Genomic DNA, 19858 nt, shown 5'->3' with positions numbered 1-19858 from the left:
TGGTAGTGTGCTACAGCAGAGGAGTGAAGAACGCTGGCAGAGCAGGGGGTGGGAGGCAGCTGTGAACATCTGCACTGTGCCTGCTCCATAACAATTACCACCCACAAAGTAAACACGTTTGCACTCATGCTCCCACAAAAAGAGGCAGGGGAAAGAGAAGATGCCATCCTCCAACTCAATGCTGGAAGGCTACACCTATACACATCAGTCACTGTAGCAAGATAAAAACTGAGCAACTACTCCCTCAGGCTATGGCTTTAAAAATAAAAATATTGGCTACTAGGCAGAAGTGTGGTAACTCATCCTTGAGGGGCTGGCTAAAGGGAAAAGTTATGTTATTATAAATTCACTGCCCAATTTTATATACATTAACTTGGTATGTTTTATATACATGGGAATATGTATATGGCTAGTTGTAGAGCAATACAATTTCTCTCACCCTTATATTCCTTGCCTCCCTGGACCCCAATCCTGAAAACACATAAGTAACTCTTTAATGTGACTCTTTGGACATACGTGTTTGCAGGATTTGGTCTCCATCTGGAACTCTTCTACAGGAAACATTTCTGCAAGTGTTTGAATAGCAACTAGCCCAACAGAGCCTGATCACCATTTTAGACTCTGGACTTTACCCCAGCTGTATATTTTATTTTTTACCAAATGCTTTCCTGGTGACTTACTTCCAAAGCACATGAAGAGGCAGAAGAGGACTGGATAAAAATAACCAAAGCAGACTCCCAGGACATACTCGTGTACGGCAGCTGAGACAGCAAAGACAGACAGCATAGCAGCAGCTTTGAACTTCTTACCAAAGAACTGGTGATGGGAAGAGGGGTGGGGGGAACATATCAAATACAGAGCTGTTCTGTTATACTTTATTCTATTTTACACTGGAGGTTAATACATTTAAAGTAATGTTAATGGACTAGTTAGGGTCTGCCCCTGCTATGCACGAGGAGCTTTAAAATGCCATATACATTACAGATTCCTTAGATTAAGGAAAGTGTCTATTCTTTGGGGGATTTTTACTCTGATTCTCATTTCCTGAGAATGCACATGAAATATAAAAACACACCAACGCTCATCTATTCAAACAACATATTACCATGCCAGAATATAACAGTTCTGTGAACCAACATACTATTAGGTTCAGTTGTTACCTTTCATTAAAGCGTTAGATTAGGCCCCAGTCCTGCACTTTATGCATGCGAGTAGATCAATAAACTCAATGGTTCTCCTAACATGCATAAGTGGCTGCCCATACCAAGACACTGAATTTGGTCATTCACATCCCTGAATGCACTATGAAGCAGCGTTTCACAATCAGGTTACTAGTTTGTCTATAGTTAAATTTTAAGTCTCCCCTCCCATCCTGCAGGAAAGGCTTTGTGATCTCCCCCTCAAAGGTCAGCAGATCACCAGTTTGTCAGTCACTGACTCTTTTAGTTAGTCATCGGATCAATCAAAAAGCAAGACCTTTTTGCACCTCTACAGGATAAGACATTGGCTTCCGTAAAATTGGCATAGAAATAGGGAGGAGCTTTTACTGAACATTCATTTATTCAAAACAATTTACAAAAAGTTCTAATATGGATTCCATTCCTACACCACTACATTAATTCACACTTCACCACATTTTCCTCCTTTGTCATCCTCTTCAGTGATTTCTGCATAATTGCAGAAATAACCTTGCTGGATGAAAGCTATTCCAGGGCGCTTCTCCACATCAGTGCCCTTCCAAAGCCAATGAGGACTCTAGCAATGCAAACTACTACTTATTTTCTCACGAGGAATGGTGTTAGCTCCCCTCTTACACCCACCCCCTTACGTTTTTAGAAAAAGATGCCATAGTGTTTCAAAGAGAGGTAAAGAATGAGGACCAAGTCTGCTTGCTGCTCACCCACAGAAAGTCCCTGTAAGCGTAGTAATACAGCCAGTCATGTACCACCACATTCCATGTTCGGTAATAGTTTGCATACGATGTGGAGTTCCACCAATCCTGAAACACACACAGTTAAAGGGGAGAAGAGGGCACATAGTTGGCGTTAGTGACAGGTCTTCCATTAACTCTTTTTTGAAAACTAAGTTTGAAAATGTTTGCGGAGACTAGTTGTTCTAGCCACACAATCTATCATCCCAGTTAATTTAACAAGTTGCATTGCAAGATTTCACAGGTTATGGCATTTGTAGCATCTTTATCTTTCAGGGGTATGACAGTTACTCCAATAACTGAGTTCTATGGAACTGCAGTGGTCAAACAGAATGAAAAATTTAAGTTATGGTCATGCTAATGAAAAGATTTGACAGTTCTGGCGGCTGAACAGTCCTGTTTACTCACAGAGAGGTAATACAGGCATTGGCAGGCCAAGTTTCCTCCACAATACCCCACTGGGATGCCTCAATCCTGATCTAGGGGGACTTTGGAGAAGGAAGTTCCCCTACAATGAACATCAGTAGCATTTCTGCTGCTAGGACGCCTCATGCAGCAGAGCTTTCTGAAGTTCTTTTCCTCTCCTGACCCTATTTCATTTGGAGAAAGCAATTCTAGGAACTTCATAAGACTAAAATCATTTCATTTGGGGTTGATTAACAAAGATAGCATCTGAGGAGAACAGCAGCAACATCTACAGACATTGCAGAAGAAAGACCTTGTTACCTTGTAGAACATTCTGTCTGCAAAGCGCAGCATCTCAGCAAATGCATTAAGCCAGCAGTGAAGGAATGCAAAGAAGACCAAGAAGAGAATCAGAACACCTGGGGATACAGAACAAAAAACACCCATACTCATTTCACAACATCTGTTTACTCATCTGTGACCAGGGATACATAAACACAGCCATCAAACTGTATCTGCTGCAAACAGGTTTAACAGGAGGAACCAGATTTTGTATTACTCAATCTATAACTATCATTTTTAAAGGGTACCTCACCACACAAGACACACAAAGGTTGCTCTATGGTGCAGAGACTGTTGACAAAGGAGCCAGAATTAAAATTTGAAGTTCTGTTTGAATCTCTCATGCCCTCAAGCTATAATATCTCATTGCTGAACTTTCATGGAGAAAGTCTTATTTAACAACAGAACAGCAAGTTATCTTCTTAGTTATCACAGGATAGGTGCACTGCAGGGCAACCATATCTGCTATAGTGACCAATTCTCCCCTCCCTATGAAAAAACACCCATCTCACATAAATCCTGTGAGCAGGAGTTTGGCACCTTCTCTTAACCCTCCTTTTACAAGTCTAGCCTGGGTGGGAAATGGAGGAAGGTTGTAATGTTGCACAGCCACCTGGGTCTCACCTGGCAGGATGGAATTGAAAATGCAGAGGACCAGCCCTCGCAGATTGAAGGGTTCCTGACTTATGTTCCGAAATGGAGGGATGCAGAGTCGCACAAAGATGTAGTAGGCATAAAAAAGCGAACCAATCACCTGCAGCACAAGAGCAGTCACACTCCATAAGAAAAATTAATGCACAAGTAACACTTGTAACATCGCAACTCTCTACAGAAGGGAGAGAAACAATGGCACCACCCCGAACTTCCCACCACCCACAGACTTTTTGGATTAGAGACAATATTAATGAAACTCCCACAATATTCTAATTTTTTGTTTTCAATTAATGTTGGAGCATTGTTCCCAGATAACTGATGTGGTAACGTCCGTGCATTGTCACTGTTCTGCCAGAGTAGCTTTATAAATTTCTCCAAGTCCACCTATTGATGTGGCAGCTCTGAGCAGTTCTAATACAGTGCTAGCAGATGATGAAGCTGAATAGTTTTATGCCGATGCCCAAAATACAAGCGAGAAATCTCACAATTTGGATCTAACCAAGACATTGAGACAGAGCTGAGCACACATTATATATTATGATCTTTACTTCATATATATTATAATCTTCATTTCTCTTCCATCTGAGAAGATTTACAACAGGCCAGGCCATTCAAGACCCTGGTTTTGGTTCATCAGGCGACTCCCTATTCAAAGTTTTAAAACAGGGAAGTTCTGTCAATACAGTAATTTGGCAGGATGAACTCCCTGACTCACTTTATAAATGGCTTTTCAGCTCACCTAAGCTCCATTATAAATGCACATACCGTACTGCAACTAGAGTACACGTTTTTTCACCCCTTTCCTTCCACATCAAGAACAGCCTATCAAGAGGGAGCTGGGCCCCTTTGTTAGTGCCATTTAGATGCAAAGAAGGATTCCTTGTGAAGTGGCAGAATTCCAGGTCACACCACACTGAGGGTCCAATAAAACTTGACCTGGAAGTTTCTTTGGACTACGGCAAGAAACAATGAACGACTGTGCTCATTGAAGCACATAGGGCAAAGGACGCAGTTTCTTGTCACTGGCCCCACAAACATACACACACTGCCTTCCCAAACTCACAAAATCTTGATCAGTGCTAGGTTTAGAGAAAAAGTGAGGTGAGAATACAGAAGTGTAAGTGTCCTCTGCACCAATCTCAGTTGAACTAACTAACTAAAAGTTATTTACTTTGATAAGGTATGGCCATTCAAATGATAAAACAAGTAACAAAGTTTAATGTTCAGATAAGCATCCAAAAGCTTGGCTTGAACTATCAAAACCTCAAGTCTTCAAAAGAGAGCTGGAGATCAAGAGATATACTGGCACTTGTGTTTCTGTCTGGAGCACTTGAAGTGGTAAACCACCTTTTCCAAAATGGGTGTGGTTCAAAACTAAGGCAAAGGCTCAGATCAATTCTTTGTTGTGCCAGGTAATTAGCCCTTCTCCAGTATCCACAGTATATTGGTAAAATGCATACTGGTGTTTCTATTGCCCTCTGCATCAATATAAAAGCCAATGGTCGTGAATCAAAGATAAGGAAAAGTCAATCCCTAACTGAAATTATGACAGAATTTCATCAGAGGGTGGATAAAATATCGAGTCAATTCACTGAAGGAAGCAACTAGTAGAAATACTTTTTTCTTAAAAAGGAGTTAGACGAGTATCTGACAAAATATTTCAGGGTACAAATATTAATATAATAGCAGGGATCAGAGAGTTTTCTTTTCTTAAATCACTAGAAGGGCTTCTGTATTTTTCCGGTGAAGCTGATTGCTGAATAATTCACATAAGCTGAGGCCTCAAGCAGGAAGTGCCCAACAATTCCATCTGATAGAGTCTGAGAATTCTCTGGACATGTATTAAGATGATCAAAAATTAAACTAGACTCACCTGTGCAAACTTGGTAGCTACATAACCCCATCTTATCATGGGATTCCTACAAAGAGAAAGAGCACAATGTTACATCTAACAAACTCTTCCTTTGGAGAATCTAGGATTTCACCCAGTACAACTGTATTCTGTAACCATCCCATCCCTTGAGCACAGAACTAAATTAAAGTTTAAATTAGAGGTTTAGTCTGTGGAATATTGATGGTCTATAGAAAGCTCATGGCTCCTCCTTATTGCCAGCTGTAAAGTGCATTAAGACAGCAAAATATATTACTTTCTCATGTAAGAAATTGCTGTAGTTGCCATAGACATATGCAATCACATAAGGAGATAGTAGTGTGAATGACTGTGAATGGCAGAAGGTTAGTCTACTAGACAGTGCCACTAAAATGGGCCCCATACTATGAAAGTTTGAGAACTCCTAGGCTAAGTGTATTTAAGAAGTATCTGTAGTTCCTTCTCAAATCCAAGAGATGGAGCTGCTTAACAACTCCATATTACGGCAGATACTCAAATTTAACTAAAATCTAAGGGACTAGTCTTCACTGTTCCTTTTCTTTCTAAAGACATTCAGCATCTGGTTGTTTCATTCCTAGATCTAACTCCAGACAGTTTTTCAGAAAAGCTCCTAAAATACCTAGAGATTGGTTAGCAGAGGGCAGGTCCGAGTCAAGTCATTGGGGTGCTATTTCCAGCCCTGCCAGTAGTTTGGCATAGGACCTGCAGAAACTCACCTTATCTCTCTGTACCTCAGTAAAGTGGGGGTAGTTCCCACTTTGGAGTCATTAAACATCAGCTCAGACTTCTAGAATACTACATAAAGATATCAGTGTTGCTGACATTACCTCGGATAGTTGTCCCTGTAGATGAGGGTGGGAGCGAAGAGGAAGTACAGATACTGGGTAACTTGGGGAACTGGGACGGTGCCTGAAAGAGCAAAAGAGTATTTGGTAGTGAAGCATTCAGCACACTGAAGGCATGGTGCTTCCCTCACTAGCCTTCTGCCTACTTAACCTAGGCCTCCTCACTAGCCATCACCCTGAAGACTTTAGTAAAGGAGGCAGAATCCTTAGATTGCCAGAAAAAGAACAGAGGGAAAACAGATTAGTAATTAGCAGGAATTCTGCTTGGGACATGTAGTTCAGAGAAACCAGCGCAGCCACTCGGTGCACAATGTTGTTAAATTGGCAGTCATTACACACAGTCACATTTTTAAAGGAGTTATTGCCGGTGTGTCATGATTACTGATATCATGTGTACCTCAGGGCCAGAATGTCGGCAGACCAAGTCCTACACCAACATCTGGGCTCTTATTCCATGCTAACTTTACTGTGCAGTTCTAGATGGGCTACTGCCTTCTTAGAGGTGCTGTCCTTTGGATTGAAGCATTACACCGAAGTCCCCTCTACCATTTCTTGTGGATGTCCCAGTGGTAGCAAGATCCCCCGGCACTAAAAGCACGTAGAAAACCCCTAGATGTCTTGGTCAACTTACTGTCTCTCTAAAACTAGTTCTAATTCTACTTCTTTGTAATAACTCAGTCACCCTGGGTGAAATTCACTTCTATGCAGAGGGCCACCACAGAGCCCAGGCACCTCTCTAGCCACATTAAAGACTCACTTACATCTGAGACTATAAATGGTGCACAGAAGTCTTCGGCTGACCATATGTATATGGGTGAATTTCACCCCTAGAGGAAGGAGGACTCAGGAAGCGAAGAGTAAAACAAATTATCCAAAAACATCTAGTGGAAGCAGGGGTAAGTTACTCACTTGACTTCTCCTTGGCTGAAGACAGGACCCGAGGAACATTCTCCCTAATGAATGAATAAGCCTTCATAATTAGACGAACCTGTAAAACAAGAGTGTGTCCAAGATCCCATTGTCCACAATTCAACTTCCTCAGCCTCTGCACTCCAGTGGGACAGAGCGATGCATCTGGGTAACGCTTTCAGCGTATTAGTCTCTTTTCACAGGTATGTACTGTTCCCCCTATAGGTTCACCTCTCAACTAAACACTCAGAGTACCAGAAGGGGCAAGTATGCAGATAGTAGTGGTACTTGCCCCCTCTGCACCTCCAAAAAAATCCAAACAGTTTTGTAATTTAGGTGGAAATTAAAATGAACTCCAGTCCAGTGCATGTGCCATATGACATGGAAACCAATAAAATGTTAGTCAGGTTAACCGACCACAATCTAGACTGAAGCAATGAATCACATCATTTCGATACCCCAGCTGTTCTCAGCACTGAGATTATTGTCAATCTAGAATTATTTATTGAGTATATGGCTCCATTTTTTAAGTGATCAAGTTGAAGCAAGATGGCACCAGCACATGAGCTCTATGCCTACTGTTCAGTTCACTTTTTTTGCCCCCCACAATTTCCTCTCAGGAACTGAAAATTGCTTGGCAGCTAATACTCCTCAAACTTGCTCTCCGAGTCCTGGCAACTCCTGTTTTGAGACGCTCACAGTGACAACTGCTTCTAGAATTACAAACATCAGGACTGTTGTGAATACATTCAGAACACAAAACGTGAATATACAGCAACAAACTAATGTCAAACATAGCTATTAAGAACTATTTCTGGGTCACAATAGAAGTGTACACTTCTCTTCTATGTATGAATATAATTGTTCAAGAAGGATCTTAAATTCTCTGTCAGGCCAGCACAACATGTTTCATGGGAGTTTAAAGTAAAAATCTGACCCCCCTTTTATAAAAGCTAGAACTGTTCTAACTCTAATTATATTTAATCTACTCAAGATGGGATCCCTCAAAATGTAACTGTGCACAGTTATCACCTTCCTACTTGGGATACAACTGAAAGATTATTCTGTGAATATCACAGAGTATTACGAAGAAGCAAATGCCTTGCATCACTTGGGCCATAGAAGCAATGTTTGCTACATTAAACCATTTGCTGTTTGGGTCAATATGGCCATATATTTTATATGCTGCAGATCTTACACAAGGATATATATATTCTTCATATTTAGATGCACAGGGCACAAAAAACTGCTTGAATTTAGAACTACAGTATTAGAAGTCAAAATCACCAAGAAGGTGAATGGCTATTTTAGACGGAGACCGTTTAAATATATTCAAAAACGGTAGGGAATGGTTTTGATGTCATCTGCGCTCTTCATTGACAGAGCAGCAAGTAAAATGAGTGTGAGGTTGCAAGACAACCCAAAATTAAAGCTTGAGAAATTACACAGATTTGTTCTGCCCTCTTTATGGGTATTGCACCTTATCTGTTGTGTGGCAACTAGATTAATTTACATCACAGACAATGGTCAAGTGGCCTTAAATTTTTACTTTTGTTCTAAAAGCAGCCAATACTGGGAACTGGCAATATTTCAAGTGTTTCCACTTCTCTCTTGCTTCTAGCAGTCACATGGGTACACCTGGTCTACAAACAGATGATATTTAAATAAATTATATATATATATATACTTGAAATATTGCCATATATATATATGCAATAGTCTAGTGCAACTGTATCATATTAACAGATACTGAATTTAATTCAATCAGCAAAGGGTACAATTATTGAAAACCTGTTAATAAAATAGAAAATATTATTTTTTAAAAATCAGAACTAGTTGCCAAGAGTAATGAGGTCTCTTAGTTACAAATTGTTATTGTCTCACATGCAGAGACAGGCACTACAATATCTTTTTGAGGAGAAAAAAAGGCTTTTCAGCAAGTTCTTTCCTAGACAAAATTTTCACTCTAGCATGCAAAGCCATCAACTGTCCTGCCTCTAAAGTCACCATGCAGGGACTCACCTGTTCAAGTATTATAACGAACCGAGAGGCTGGAGGTAGAGCATACGACACAGCAACATACGTTGGCCCAAGCCCAAGCCCGATGCTTTGGAAGAGCATGAAGAGCATTCCGAAGAAGAGGGAGCGGATTTTCCGGTGGGAGGAACAACAGTGGCCCTGGGCCCACTGCAGGAAGAGGCCATAGGGTAAAATGAACGTGGACAGAAACATGCAGAGCCAGGTGGAAATGACAACAGGAAACTTGCCAAAAGCGAAGACCAAAAGATCAAATTCAAGCACCAGCCTAAAAGAAACAGATATGAGACAAAGCCAGATTAGTGGTATGTGGTGTTCATTATCTCTTTTTATGAAAGCTTCCAACCCAGTTCTGCAGTGGTCACAGAAAGCGACATTAGCAGACAACAGCTGGTAGATGATCTCAATTCAATTCCTTAATGGACAAGTGCATTGTGCAAAACCAAACCACACTCACTCTTGTTGACAACACTGACTGGCTGAAAGACTAAGATCTGACTCAGCAACACGTGTAAGCACATGCTTAACCCTAAGTCATATGGGCTTCAATGGGACTTAAGTGCCTGTTTTAAGGAAGTGCATGCTTAAGTTCTTTGCTGAAGATGGATGAGCTTAAGCACGCACTTAAGGGTAAGCATGTGCGTACATGCTTTGTTAAATCAATACTAGAGTGAGACCCGGAAACAGAACTTCTCTCACTTCTAGCGAGGGTCCCTCCAAAAACAGGGAGGAGACATTTACTGGGAAGTGAGTAAAGTTTCTATTGATGACTCCATGGCTGTACTTGTTCAGTGGATAAACAGGATTTCAGTCTCTGGAGATGTCACTTTAGCATGTTTCACAAGAACTCAGGGTCAGATTATTAAATATATTTAGGCACCCAAAGATGCAGATAAGCACCTAGTGGGGATTTTCAAAAGTACCTATACACCTAATATCCACTGATTTTAATAGGATTTGGACACGTAGATGCCTTTGAAAATCCCACTAGATACCCAATTACCTTTACAAATCTAGCATTAAATCTACTTTGTTAAAAAAAAGGTAGAATTAAATCCCTGGTAGATTTGCTATAGAACATGGTTGATTATTTTTAGAATCATGAAGAAACAGTTAAAATCTGCACAAATGAATATTGTGACTGGTCCTTCATGGTTTTCCCCTCCTTTAGAATCTAGTCTGATTTAGAAGTTTTAGATTTCTAGCCCTTCTACCTCAGAAGGGCCTTCACTCTATAGATTTAAAACTCTGCTGGCTCAGGATGACCTCTCAGGTACACATACCACAAGTACACAAAAGCTTAAAATGTATTCATTCTCATCTGGATTCATATTGGGATTACAAACTGTACCCTGAGACACTATCAGATCTATTTAGGAAGACAGTAAAAAAATATATATATATATAACTGCAGATACTACTATGACAAAATATTACAGACAATCTGTCCCTCTGTATGGAAGACAAGTCTCCAATGTAGATCCATCCAATTCTTCCCCTGCTGCCCACATCACTTTCAATTGAGAAACAAAGCTAAGCTTCCATTTGGAAACCCAAGTTGCTGCCAATTTACATTCATCCAGAACTGTACATGCCAACTCTCAATTAGAGATGAAAAAAAACACTAACATCAAGTCATGTCACAACTGGTTCTGATACATGAAAAACAAGGAAATTGTCTTATCAGTAAGATAACCATATAGTTTCACTTGTAATCTACAGGGATAGCTGCCAAAAACAACTACAATTTAAGCAATAAAGTCAACAAGTCAGAGGAAGACTCTCTCTCAAGCATGTTCAATACTGGCTACAAGCATCTAAACACAGGCACAACTGAGTCTGTTCCAGGACCTTCAAGGTTCATTTAGAACAACTTAATTTACATCTATTTAGCAACAATACAGTCCTCCAGAAGTGTGTTCAGTATAGTCTACTAATGCAGGACAGAAGACTGCCAAAGTATTTGCCATTTTTCAAAACTGTCTATACTGTCCCCTTCACTTGACATAAATGAAGAACCACCACCATCCAGTTCATAATTCTGGTGCTCTGAGAACATAATGAAAAGAAGCTATCATCTACCTTTATGTTGAGTTCTCAAGAACCACATGCCTCTAGCCCAATTACATTGGATATAATATTTCTAGGATATGTGCCCAAAGCCTATGAGCCATATGACAAAATTGCTCACTATCTCCCTATGCCTTCTGTGATTGCCCTGTGTCTAGGATGTAAATTCTAGCACAATTTTAAAGCTTGTTGAGTCTATTTACAAGTTTTATGACCTGTCCACACAGCATTACACTTGGAGTACGAGTTCCCCCATTTTGTAACTTTATGTACCACTAATTTTTAATTATCAATTTTCAATGTGTAAGTGCTTCCCTTTCAACATGCTTTCTTACCTTCCTTCATCAATAAAGTCTACTACAAGTGTGCTGAGAATGAAGAGGATGAGGAGAGCGATGAACATGTGGTAGATTGTCCGGATGTGGTTCACTTCAAACAGCTCACTGGGGAGGAGGTCCAAATGAAGAGCAATATCATTAGCACACATATGAATAGCATATAGTGTCTATAGTACTTTTTCTCTTCCAAATGTTTCCTTTCAATGTGAAACATGCCCCAACAAGTACAACACAACTGGGAGACAAGAGCGCCGAGTTATAGTTCTGACTTGCTACATGACTAAGTCACTGCTCCATTCCTCACTTTTTCCATCTGTAAGAGTATGGTGATACACCTACCTCACCAGGGTGTTGTGTGAATTAGTTCATGTTTGTGAATAAAAGACACCTGGTTCTCATCTAGCACTTCTACCTGAAGATCTCAAAATTCTCTCTTTGAAGGTGGGGTAGAGAACCCTCAACCTTATTTTTACACAGGGAGAATTAGTCACAAGATTAAATGACTTGCATAAGAATCCAAAGCGGACTGTCAGCAGTCAACAACTGAGATAGGTCCATTAAAAGCAATGAATACAAGCAATAAACAGTTTCTCCCCAAAGGAATTCAGATTTGAGGATCCAACAAGTGTTGTGCTGTGGCAGCCCTCCAGCAGGGCTACAGCTATTCCTAGTGCCTCCCACTGTCACCATCTTTCTAGCACATGTGGGCAAGGGCATTTGGGAAAAGATTTACAGAACCTTCTACATAGGAGAAAGGCAGGCAAGCAAGCTACACTGCTTTGTAGCTTCAGAGAACCATTATCTTTTCAACAAATGCCCATTTTCTTAGAGATAAAGCTCCATGGACATTTGCAACTATATATGTCTGAAAAAAAATATTCAACAGGAATCGGACATAGAAAGAAAGGGCTCAACTATAATAAAGAAGAGGTCCCAAAGTAAAGATACTGAGGGTGGCCAAGTGAGGTACTTTTAGCCAGTATGCTTCAGAAACAACAAGTGCAGTTAAAGTACTTACTCCAAGATGGACCTCCTAGCAGTAAAGAGCTTTCCATGTTCTGGAGGTGCTCTCAAGCCCCTGTGAAGAAGGAGAATATTAAAAAGACAAAAAATTGTAAGCTATAAAGGTTGCAGGAAACTTAACCTCATCCAGGGACCAGCTTACTTGGTTTTGTGCAGGTCTCTCTCTGAGCAGGTAGCTACAGGGAAGGTGGATGTTGCTGTGGAGGATTCCAGAAGCACAGACTTTGCTATCAAACGGTTCACAAACTCTGTAAAGTGACTGTCCACCTCCTTCATGAATGCCGGCTTCAACTCCTGATAAAGTGGAAATAGGTTCACATTATTTTCTATGCCTTGATGTGTCAAGTCAGCTGTGAAACGCTACCATGAGTCATGCTTTGAATAATGCTTATTCATCTTTCGATACAATGCAGAAGAGAGGAAAGCTATCGATATTCTGGTGATAACGTTTAAAGAAGGTGAAAAGTAAAAATTAGGGGTGGTATGTACATCATAAGATGTGGGACCAAGTAAGTTAAATGTAACCTCCCATCCCTGGAAAAAAAGCCCTGCAGTCACACATTATGATTATGTTGCATATTTAAAAACAAGAACGTAAGAATTGGTACACATGATGTAACACTAGATTGCCTATGTTGCACTATGAGGACAGTGCCTTTTGCTTCTACAGTTTTTATGTTTAACCATGTAAGTTTTTGGGGGAGGTTAAGGGGGTAGAGTTGCACATTAATTTCTCACATGAACAATGAAATGGTCCCAACTAGTCTTCGAATTTTACACCCTCACAAAATGAACGTGGGGAAGAGAAAAGAAAGGAATTCACACCTGAGCTACTGCCGTTGTTTGGCTAGAGGCAGTTTTCTGCATGGCTATGTTTACAGGGCAACATGTGAAAATGCAATAGTAGATGAAACAATAGCAACAGAGAAAAAAAAATATCAAACAGGCCCCGAAGTACTGAGCCCTCCGATTCCCATTAGAGTCAATAGGAACTAAGGGTTCTTAATATCTTGCAAGGCCAAGTCCTTTGATTTTCACTGTGGAAAGATTATGCCACTTGTACTTTTGATATTTAGTTTCCAATTAAAATATTCCTGCATGAAGGCCAAGATGCTTGCACTGTATTGTCAAAGGGGACTAGGTATGCCATTACGGCATGCTCAGAGGTGATTTGACAATAAATTGTAGACAATTTGTATTCTTCCCTCTCCATGCAAAAGCCTACTATGGGTCCAATGGTTTATCAAAGGGTGTTTAGATGCATTTTTGAAAGATCCTTTGGATGACCAAAAAGAGGTCTTATGCTGTAATGTTACATTCTCAATTACAGTACTTCAATGACAGCCGAAGGAAGTTTTGCTTAAAAGCCTTTCAAAAAAATTTCATAAAGCAAGCAAAGTTTTAGCTTCAAAAAGGTGAATTTTCAGAATGTGAAAGTGTGGCTATAACTGAAGTCCTATCTTGTCTAGATTACCAGTTTGCATAACACATTTCCTAGTTGCACATTGCTTTCCAGCTTGTAACGTACTAGGAAATGCACCATAAAGCAGTCTACAGTTTGAAGATTGTGCTGATGTAAGGGAAGTGTCCAGCTTATTTGCAAGGGAGTTAAAATGGTAAAATGGTAGGTGTCTTCAGACTGATTGTGTAAAGAGAACTACTACTGCTAGTATGTGCTAGATTGACAGTTCTGGATAGTGAAGTGTTCTTCTCACACACAGAAGAAATATGGCAGAAGCAGTGGTAGGTGAAAGTTTTCCCCAGCATATTACATATATATCCTGAAATGAAAGCAACAGCATAAACATTAGCCTCAGGAAGACCGGAGAGCCGTGGAAAGTTAATTATTCTCGAAAATCCAGAGAATATGAGAAACAGACTGCAAGAGAAATGGGGCCAGATTCTTAGACTCACATTAGAAAAACTACATTGATGTACACCATTTGAGCATCTGGCCCCTGGGCAATAGTCTGAAGTTAAATACTTGCTGTTGGGTTGCTCCTCAAAACACCAGCCTGGTGGGGAGGAAAGATGGTGAAAGCTAACTAGTAAGACAACAATGCTCTACCCCAGAATTTTTCCAGAAACTAATTTTACAAAGATTAAACTTCTGCAGCATAAGATGAGCATTTCTAGGCAACGGATTTCAAAAATAGGGGCTTTAAATTAAATAAAAACTCAAGCTAGCCAAAAACTCAAAAGGTAATGAATTGTTTAAGTATATCAGAAGCAGGAAGCCTGCTAAACAACCAGTGGAGCCCATGGACGATTGAGATACAAAAGGAGCACTTAAAGACGATAAAGTAATTGTGGAGAAACTAAATGAATTCTTTGCTTCAGTCTTCACGGCTGAGGATGTTAGGGAGATTCCCAAACCTGAACCATCCTTTGTAGGTGACAAATCTGAGGAATTGTCACAGATAGACGTGTCAGAGGAGGTTTTAGAATTAATTGATAAACTTAACAGTAACAAGTCACCGGGACCAGATGTCATTCACCCAAGAGTCCTATTAGAACTCAAATGTGAAGTTGCAGAAATGCATATAGTTTGTAACCCGTCCTTTAAATCACCTTCTGTACCCAATGATTGGAAGATAGCTAATGTAATGCCAATATTTAAAAAGGGCTCTAAAGGTGATCCTGGCAATTACAGACCGGTAAGTCTAACGTCAGTACCGGGCAAATAAGTTGAAACAATAGTAAAGAATAAAATGGTCAGAGACATAGAAGAACATAAATTGTTGGGCAAAAGTCAACATCGTTTCTGTAAAGGGAAATCATGTCTTACAAATCTATTAGAGGTCTTTGAAGGGGTCAACAAATATGTGGACAAGGGGGATCCAGTGAACATAGTGTACTTAGATTTCCAGAAAGCCTTTGACAAGGTCCCTCACCAAAGGCTCTTACGTAAATTAAGTTGTCATGGGATAAGAGAGAAGATCCTTTCCTGGATTGAGAACTGGTTAAAAGATAGGAAACAAAGGGTAGGAATAAATGGTACGGGGGTAACTAGTGGTGTTTCCCAAGGGTCAGTCCTAGGACCAATCCTATTCAACTTATTCATAAATGATCTGGAGAAAGGGGTAAACAGTGAGGGGGAAAAGTTTGCAGATGATACTAAACTGCTCAAGATAGTTAAGACCAAAGCAGACTGTGAAGAACTTCAGAAAGATTGTACAAAACTAAGTGATTGGGCAACAAAATGGCAAATGAAATTTAATGTAGATAAATGTAAAGTAATGCACATTGGAATAAATAACCCCAACTATACAAACAATATGATGGGGGCTAATTTAGCTACAACTAATCAGGAAAGAGATCTTTGAGTCATCGTGGATAGTTCTCTGAAGACGTCCACGCAGTGTGCAGCGGCAGTCAAAAAAAGCAAACAGGATGTTAGGAATCATTTAAAAAAAGGGATAGAGAATATCTTATTGCCTTTATATAAATCCACGGTATGCCCACATCTTGAATACTGTGTACAGATGTGGTCGCCTAATCTCAAAAAAGATATACTGGCATTAGAAAAGGTTCAGAGAAGGGCAACTAAAATGATTATGGGTTTGGAACGAGTCCCATATGAGGAGAGATTAAAGAGGCTAGGACTTTTCAGCTTGGAAAAGAGGAGACTAAGGGGGGACAGAAGTATATAAAATCATGAGTGGTGTGAAGAAAGTGAATAAGGAAAATTTATTTACTTGTTCCCAAAATATAAGAACTAGGGGCCACTAAATGAAATTAATGGGCAGCAAACAAATAAAAGGAAATTCTTCTTCACACAGCGCACAGTCAACCTGTGGAACTCCTTGCCTGAGGAGGTTGTGAAGGTTAGGACTATAACAGGGTTTAAAAGAGAACTAGATAAATTCATGGTGGTTAAGTCCATTAATAGCTATTAGCCAGGATGGGTAAGGAACAGTGTCCCTAGCCTCAGTTTGTCAGAGGGTGGAGATGGACGCCAGGAGAGAGATCACTTGATCATTCCCAGTTAGGTTCACTCCCTCTGACACCTGGCATTGGACACAATCGGCAGACAGGATGCTGGGCTGGATGGACCCTTGGTCTGACCCAGTATGGCCATTCTTATGTTATAGGAGTGTCCTACAAGTCACCCCATTTTGGGGTGCTGCCAGGAAGAATCACACAAGGATATTGTCTTGTAAAGAAAAATGTCTAGGTATTATTTGATGTCCACTTTGTTATTTTCTATCACTGGAATAGCTAGCTGATAATCATTCCACTGATGAATTTTTTAAATTTAATAATCTTTCTTTAAGCTTCCTTATTTTCCCTGTCTAAGATACCTTGAAATTCCCTATAAATTAGATAATTGTAATGTCACAGCTGGTACTTTTGAGAGGTACAGCTTTTACCTGGGACATTATCACATGGTCTCTAGGAAAGAGAAAGTTGAGTAACCAACTTTCTGTTGCAGCTCACCTTTGCGATCAGTAAATGTCAAGAGCATGCTTTTTTGCTTCTTTATGATGTGTAATGAAAGCCTGAAAGTTTCTCCTGATTCCTTATCTTAGAACAGGAATACAGAGAGAAACAGACAAGGGAAGACCAAAGGACTCTTTGGAGACGCTAACAACTGGAACTCTTGTAGGTCTACACGCGTTTGGATCTTACACAGAGATTTTCTCCAAGTTATTTTTCCAGGTGTTTTGAGTTGGACAGGCTTTTTAAAAACTTCCTTCTCCATCCCCACACCACCCAAATTGCTCATGATACAGCCTTGTTCCTCATGATGCCATAATGCTACTAGTTCTCCAGTTATCCGTAGATTCCAAGAAAAGACGACAGGTTAGACAAGGCATGAAATACTAATAAGCAATAAGCCCTCTCTTACATCCTAAAGCAGAAAAGGGGTACACGTTTTCTTCCCTTTGGGGGCCCTCTTTACCAAAATACCACATATCTAGGGAGATGCATTCTTAGAGACTAGTAATGTGTAATAAAAAGGAAAATAAACCCAGCCAATTAAGTGTACATTCTGCTTAAGACTTAGACATTCAGTTGTGAAAGAGTAGAGATGTGATTGTATGAAAATAATGGTGCACTAAAAAAAAAAAAAAAATTATAAGACAGCTCTGCCTGTTTCTTGAAGAGGTGGTGAGTCTCCGATTCTCCTACTCTCCACTCGGAACAAAGATCTGTCCACTGCTCAAAACAAATTGTAACTGTTAATATTTAGCTTATTGAAAATATTTGCTCAGCAACCAGCAAACAAAGAAGTTTCTCCAGCACTTGGAGACGATAGTTCCAAGTTGCTGATTGCCCTTGGAATTGCTTCCACTCATTCATTAAAAAGGGGCTTTTAATATTTTACAAAGGATATCTGGATTTATCCTTTTAAAAGCAGAGGGTGAGACGAGGATTTAGTTGAGCAGGGATTATGGCGGAGACCACTGTAGATACCAGAATGCTAAAGCAAAGTATCAGAACCAAAGCCAGAAGCGTAGGAGTCGTTATGGGATTCCTACTGCTACAGAAAGCAGGAATAGTCCTTTAAACTACACTACATCCCCTTCTCCATTCCCCAAGGAGCCAGGGATCATAGAATATCAGGGTTGGAAGGGCCCTCAGGAAGTCATCTAGTCCAACTCACTGCTCAAAGCAGGACCAATCCCCACTAAATCATCCCAGCCAGGGCTTTGTCAAGCCTGACCTTAAAAACCTCTAAGGAAGGAGATTCCACCACCTCCTAGGTAACCCATTCCAGTGCTTCACCATCCTCCTAGTGAAAAAGTTTTTCCTAATATCCAACCTAAACCTCCCCAACTGCAACTTGAGACCATTACTTCTTGTTCTGTCATCAGGTACCACTGAGAACAGTCTAGATCCATCCTCTTTGGAACCCCCTTTCAGGTAGTTGAAAGTAGCTATCAAATCCTCCCTCATTCTTTTCTTCTGCAGACTAAACACACTTAGATGATTCACTAATGTCACTAGGGACAAGGAAAGGAGGAGCCTAGGCTGGTGGTCTTGCAGTAGCTGTTTCTCCCAAGTCTGCCCCATGGGCCACCAGTCAGAGGAAGGTATTAGAAAAGCTTTCCAATGGGAAGCCAACGCATACCCTGAGTCCTCAGCATGTACCTCCTTTACGCCCATAATTAAAAGGAGCAGCAGAACTTCTCTCTCCCTCCTGAAATGCAGACAAACACCACCCCATGCACCCAGTTAGTGCATGTGAAGCTCGGGCCTGCTTTCTTTCCACCTCAACGTATCAGTGAGCTGGAGAAAAGGAATCTGGCTGATTCTGCCAGTGCCAGCCAGCTCATTAGTAGGGGGCATACAGGGAGATGATGGGAATTCCAACACTGAGGCTCTTGTGAGCTCCCCGCAAGTCCTGATACTGCTCCAATAATTCCCTGCACCTCCTTCCCCACTAATAAACGAATGATACAGGGGTCTTTTTCCATCTCCTTCCTGAAAGGTCATCTAGCCAGCTGGGGAAAGCACATGTTTGGATTGGGGCTAGCTGGTAGCGAGAGTACTTGCAGGAGAGAGGTCTATTGGCCCTTAAAAGGATGCTGGAAAGATTGGATGTTGAGAACAATTTTCTGAATCAGGCTAAATTTATAGTCCCTGTAGTACGCAATGATCCATTTCATATGGATTTAATACCAGGCTGATCAACTGCCCTCCACACCTTGGAATGATGGAAAAGCAGCATTGCAGTTTTGAGACTCTTTGGTAAAGGATGATCTCCAGCAGCTTTCCTGCTCTACTGTAATGGCTGGTCAGGGAGGACCAGACCTCTGAACTCCAATGGCTATATTTTAAATAAAATGGAAAGATGGCGACACTCTACACTGATTTGGGGAGGGGGTATAACCGAGCCTTATACTGCCCCCCCCATCCCCATGCCATCCAATATTCTCCTATCCACAACCTATGAGAACCCCAGCTCTGTGGACCCTCAACACCCCATTTCTATGGCCCTGCAGACAAATTATATTTATTTTCTCAATTAACTATCAATAGTCCCTTTGCCATTATTGATCATTTACATTTACACAAGATCTTCCTTGTGCTTAATCTTGGAAGAAAGGCATCATTCAATAAGGATATTATTTATAGTCATGAAAAAAATTGTAATGTGACAGAGTCAGCATTATGACTTCCCTGTAGGACCAAAGAAATAAGCAGCTGTGATTGGAAAAAGCTTTCTGTAAATACAAATTTATTGAAAGCAAAGAAACTATGAAGTAAAGAATAAAATATGTTTAAATGCAGCATATATCAGTACTACATCCCTCCCCTACTGCGTGAATCTCTTTAAATGGGACATCCGGAGTCTCCTGCTGTTCCCTCAGGTGCAATTCATGATTAGGCACCAGTGTTCCAGAGCGAACAAGGGGGAAAAAGGAACAAGCTAGGTTTAACCAGGCCAGTGCTCTAGGGAGCA

The 19858-nt window shown here is 40.6% G+C and overlaps 1 protein-coding gene across 1 annotated transcript in view; it reads right to left on the bottom strand.

Moving 5' to 3' along the window:
* SOAT1 (sterol O-acyltransferase 1) overlaps positions 1-19858 on the bottom strand; it is a 48385-nt gene that overhangs the window by 6769 nt on the left and 21758 nt on the right. Inside the window, exons 4-14 of the mRNA XM_054036804.1 lie at positions 12587-12738; positions 12440-12499; positions 11419-11526; positions 8999-9281; positions 6977-7055; positions 6050-6131; positions 5205-5250; positions 3302-3431; positions 2657-2754; positions 1901-1999; positions 681-816 (exon numbers count right to left, since the gene is read on the bottom strand). Coding sequence (XP_053892779.1) covers positions 681-816; positions 1901-1999; positions 2657-2754; positions 3302-3431; positions 5205-5250; positions 6050-6131; positions 6977-7055; positions 8999-9281; positions 11419-11526; positions 12440-12499; positions 12587-12738 — 1273 coding nt within the window. The remainder of the gene's footprint in view (positions 1-680; positions 817-1900; positions 2000-2656; positions 2755-3301; positions 3432-5204; positions 5251-6049; positions 6132-6976; positions 7056-8998; positions 9282-11418; positions 11527-12439; positions 12500-12586; positions 12739-19858) is intronic.

This window comes from Malaclemys terrapin, chromosome 8, assembly GCF_027887155.1.
Source record: "Malaclemys terrapin pileata isolate rMalTer1 chromosome 8, rMalTer1.hap1, whole genome shotgun sequence".
Lineage (NCBI taxonomy): Eukaryota > Metazoa > Chordata > Testudines > Emydidae > Malaclemys > Malaclemys terrapin.
This window is presented reverse-complemented; position numbering and strand designations above follow the sequence as displayed.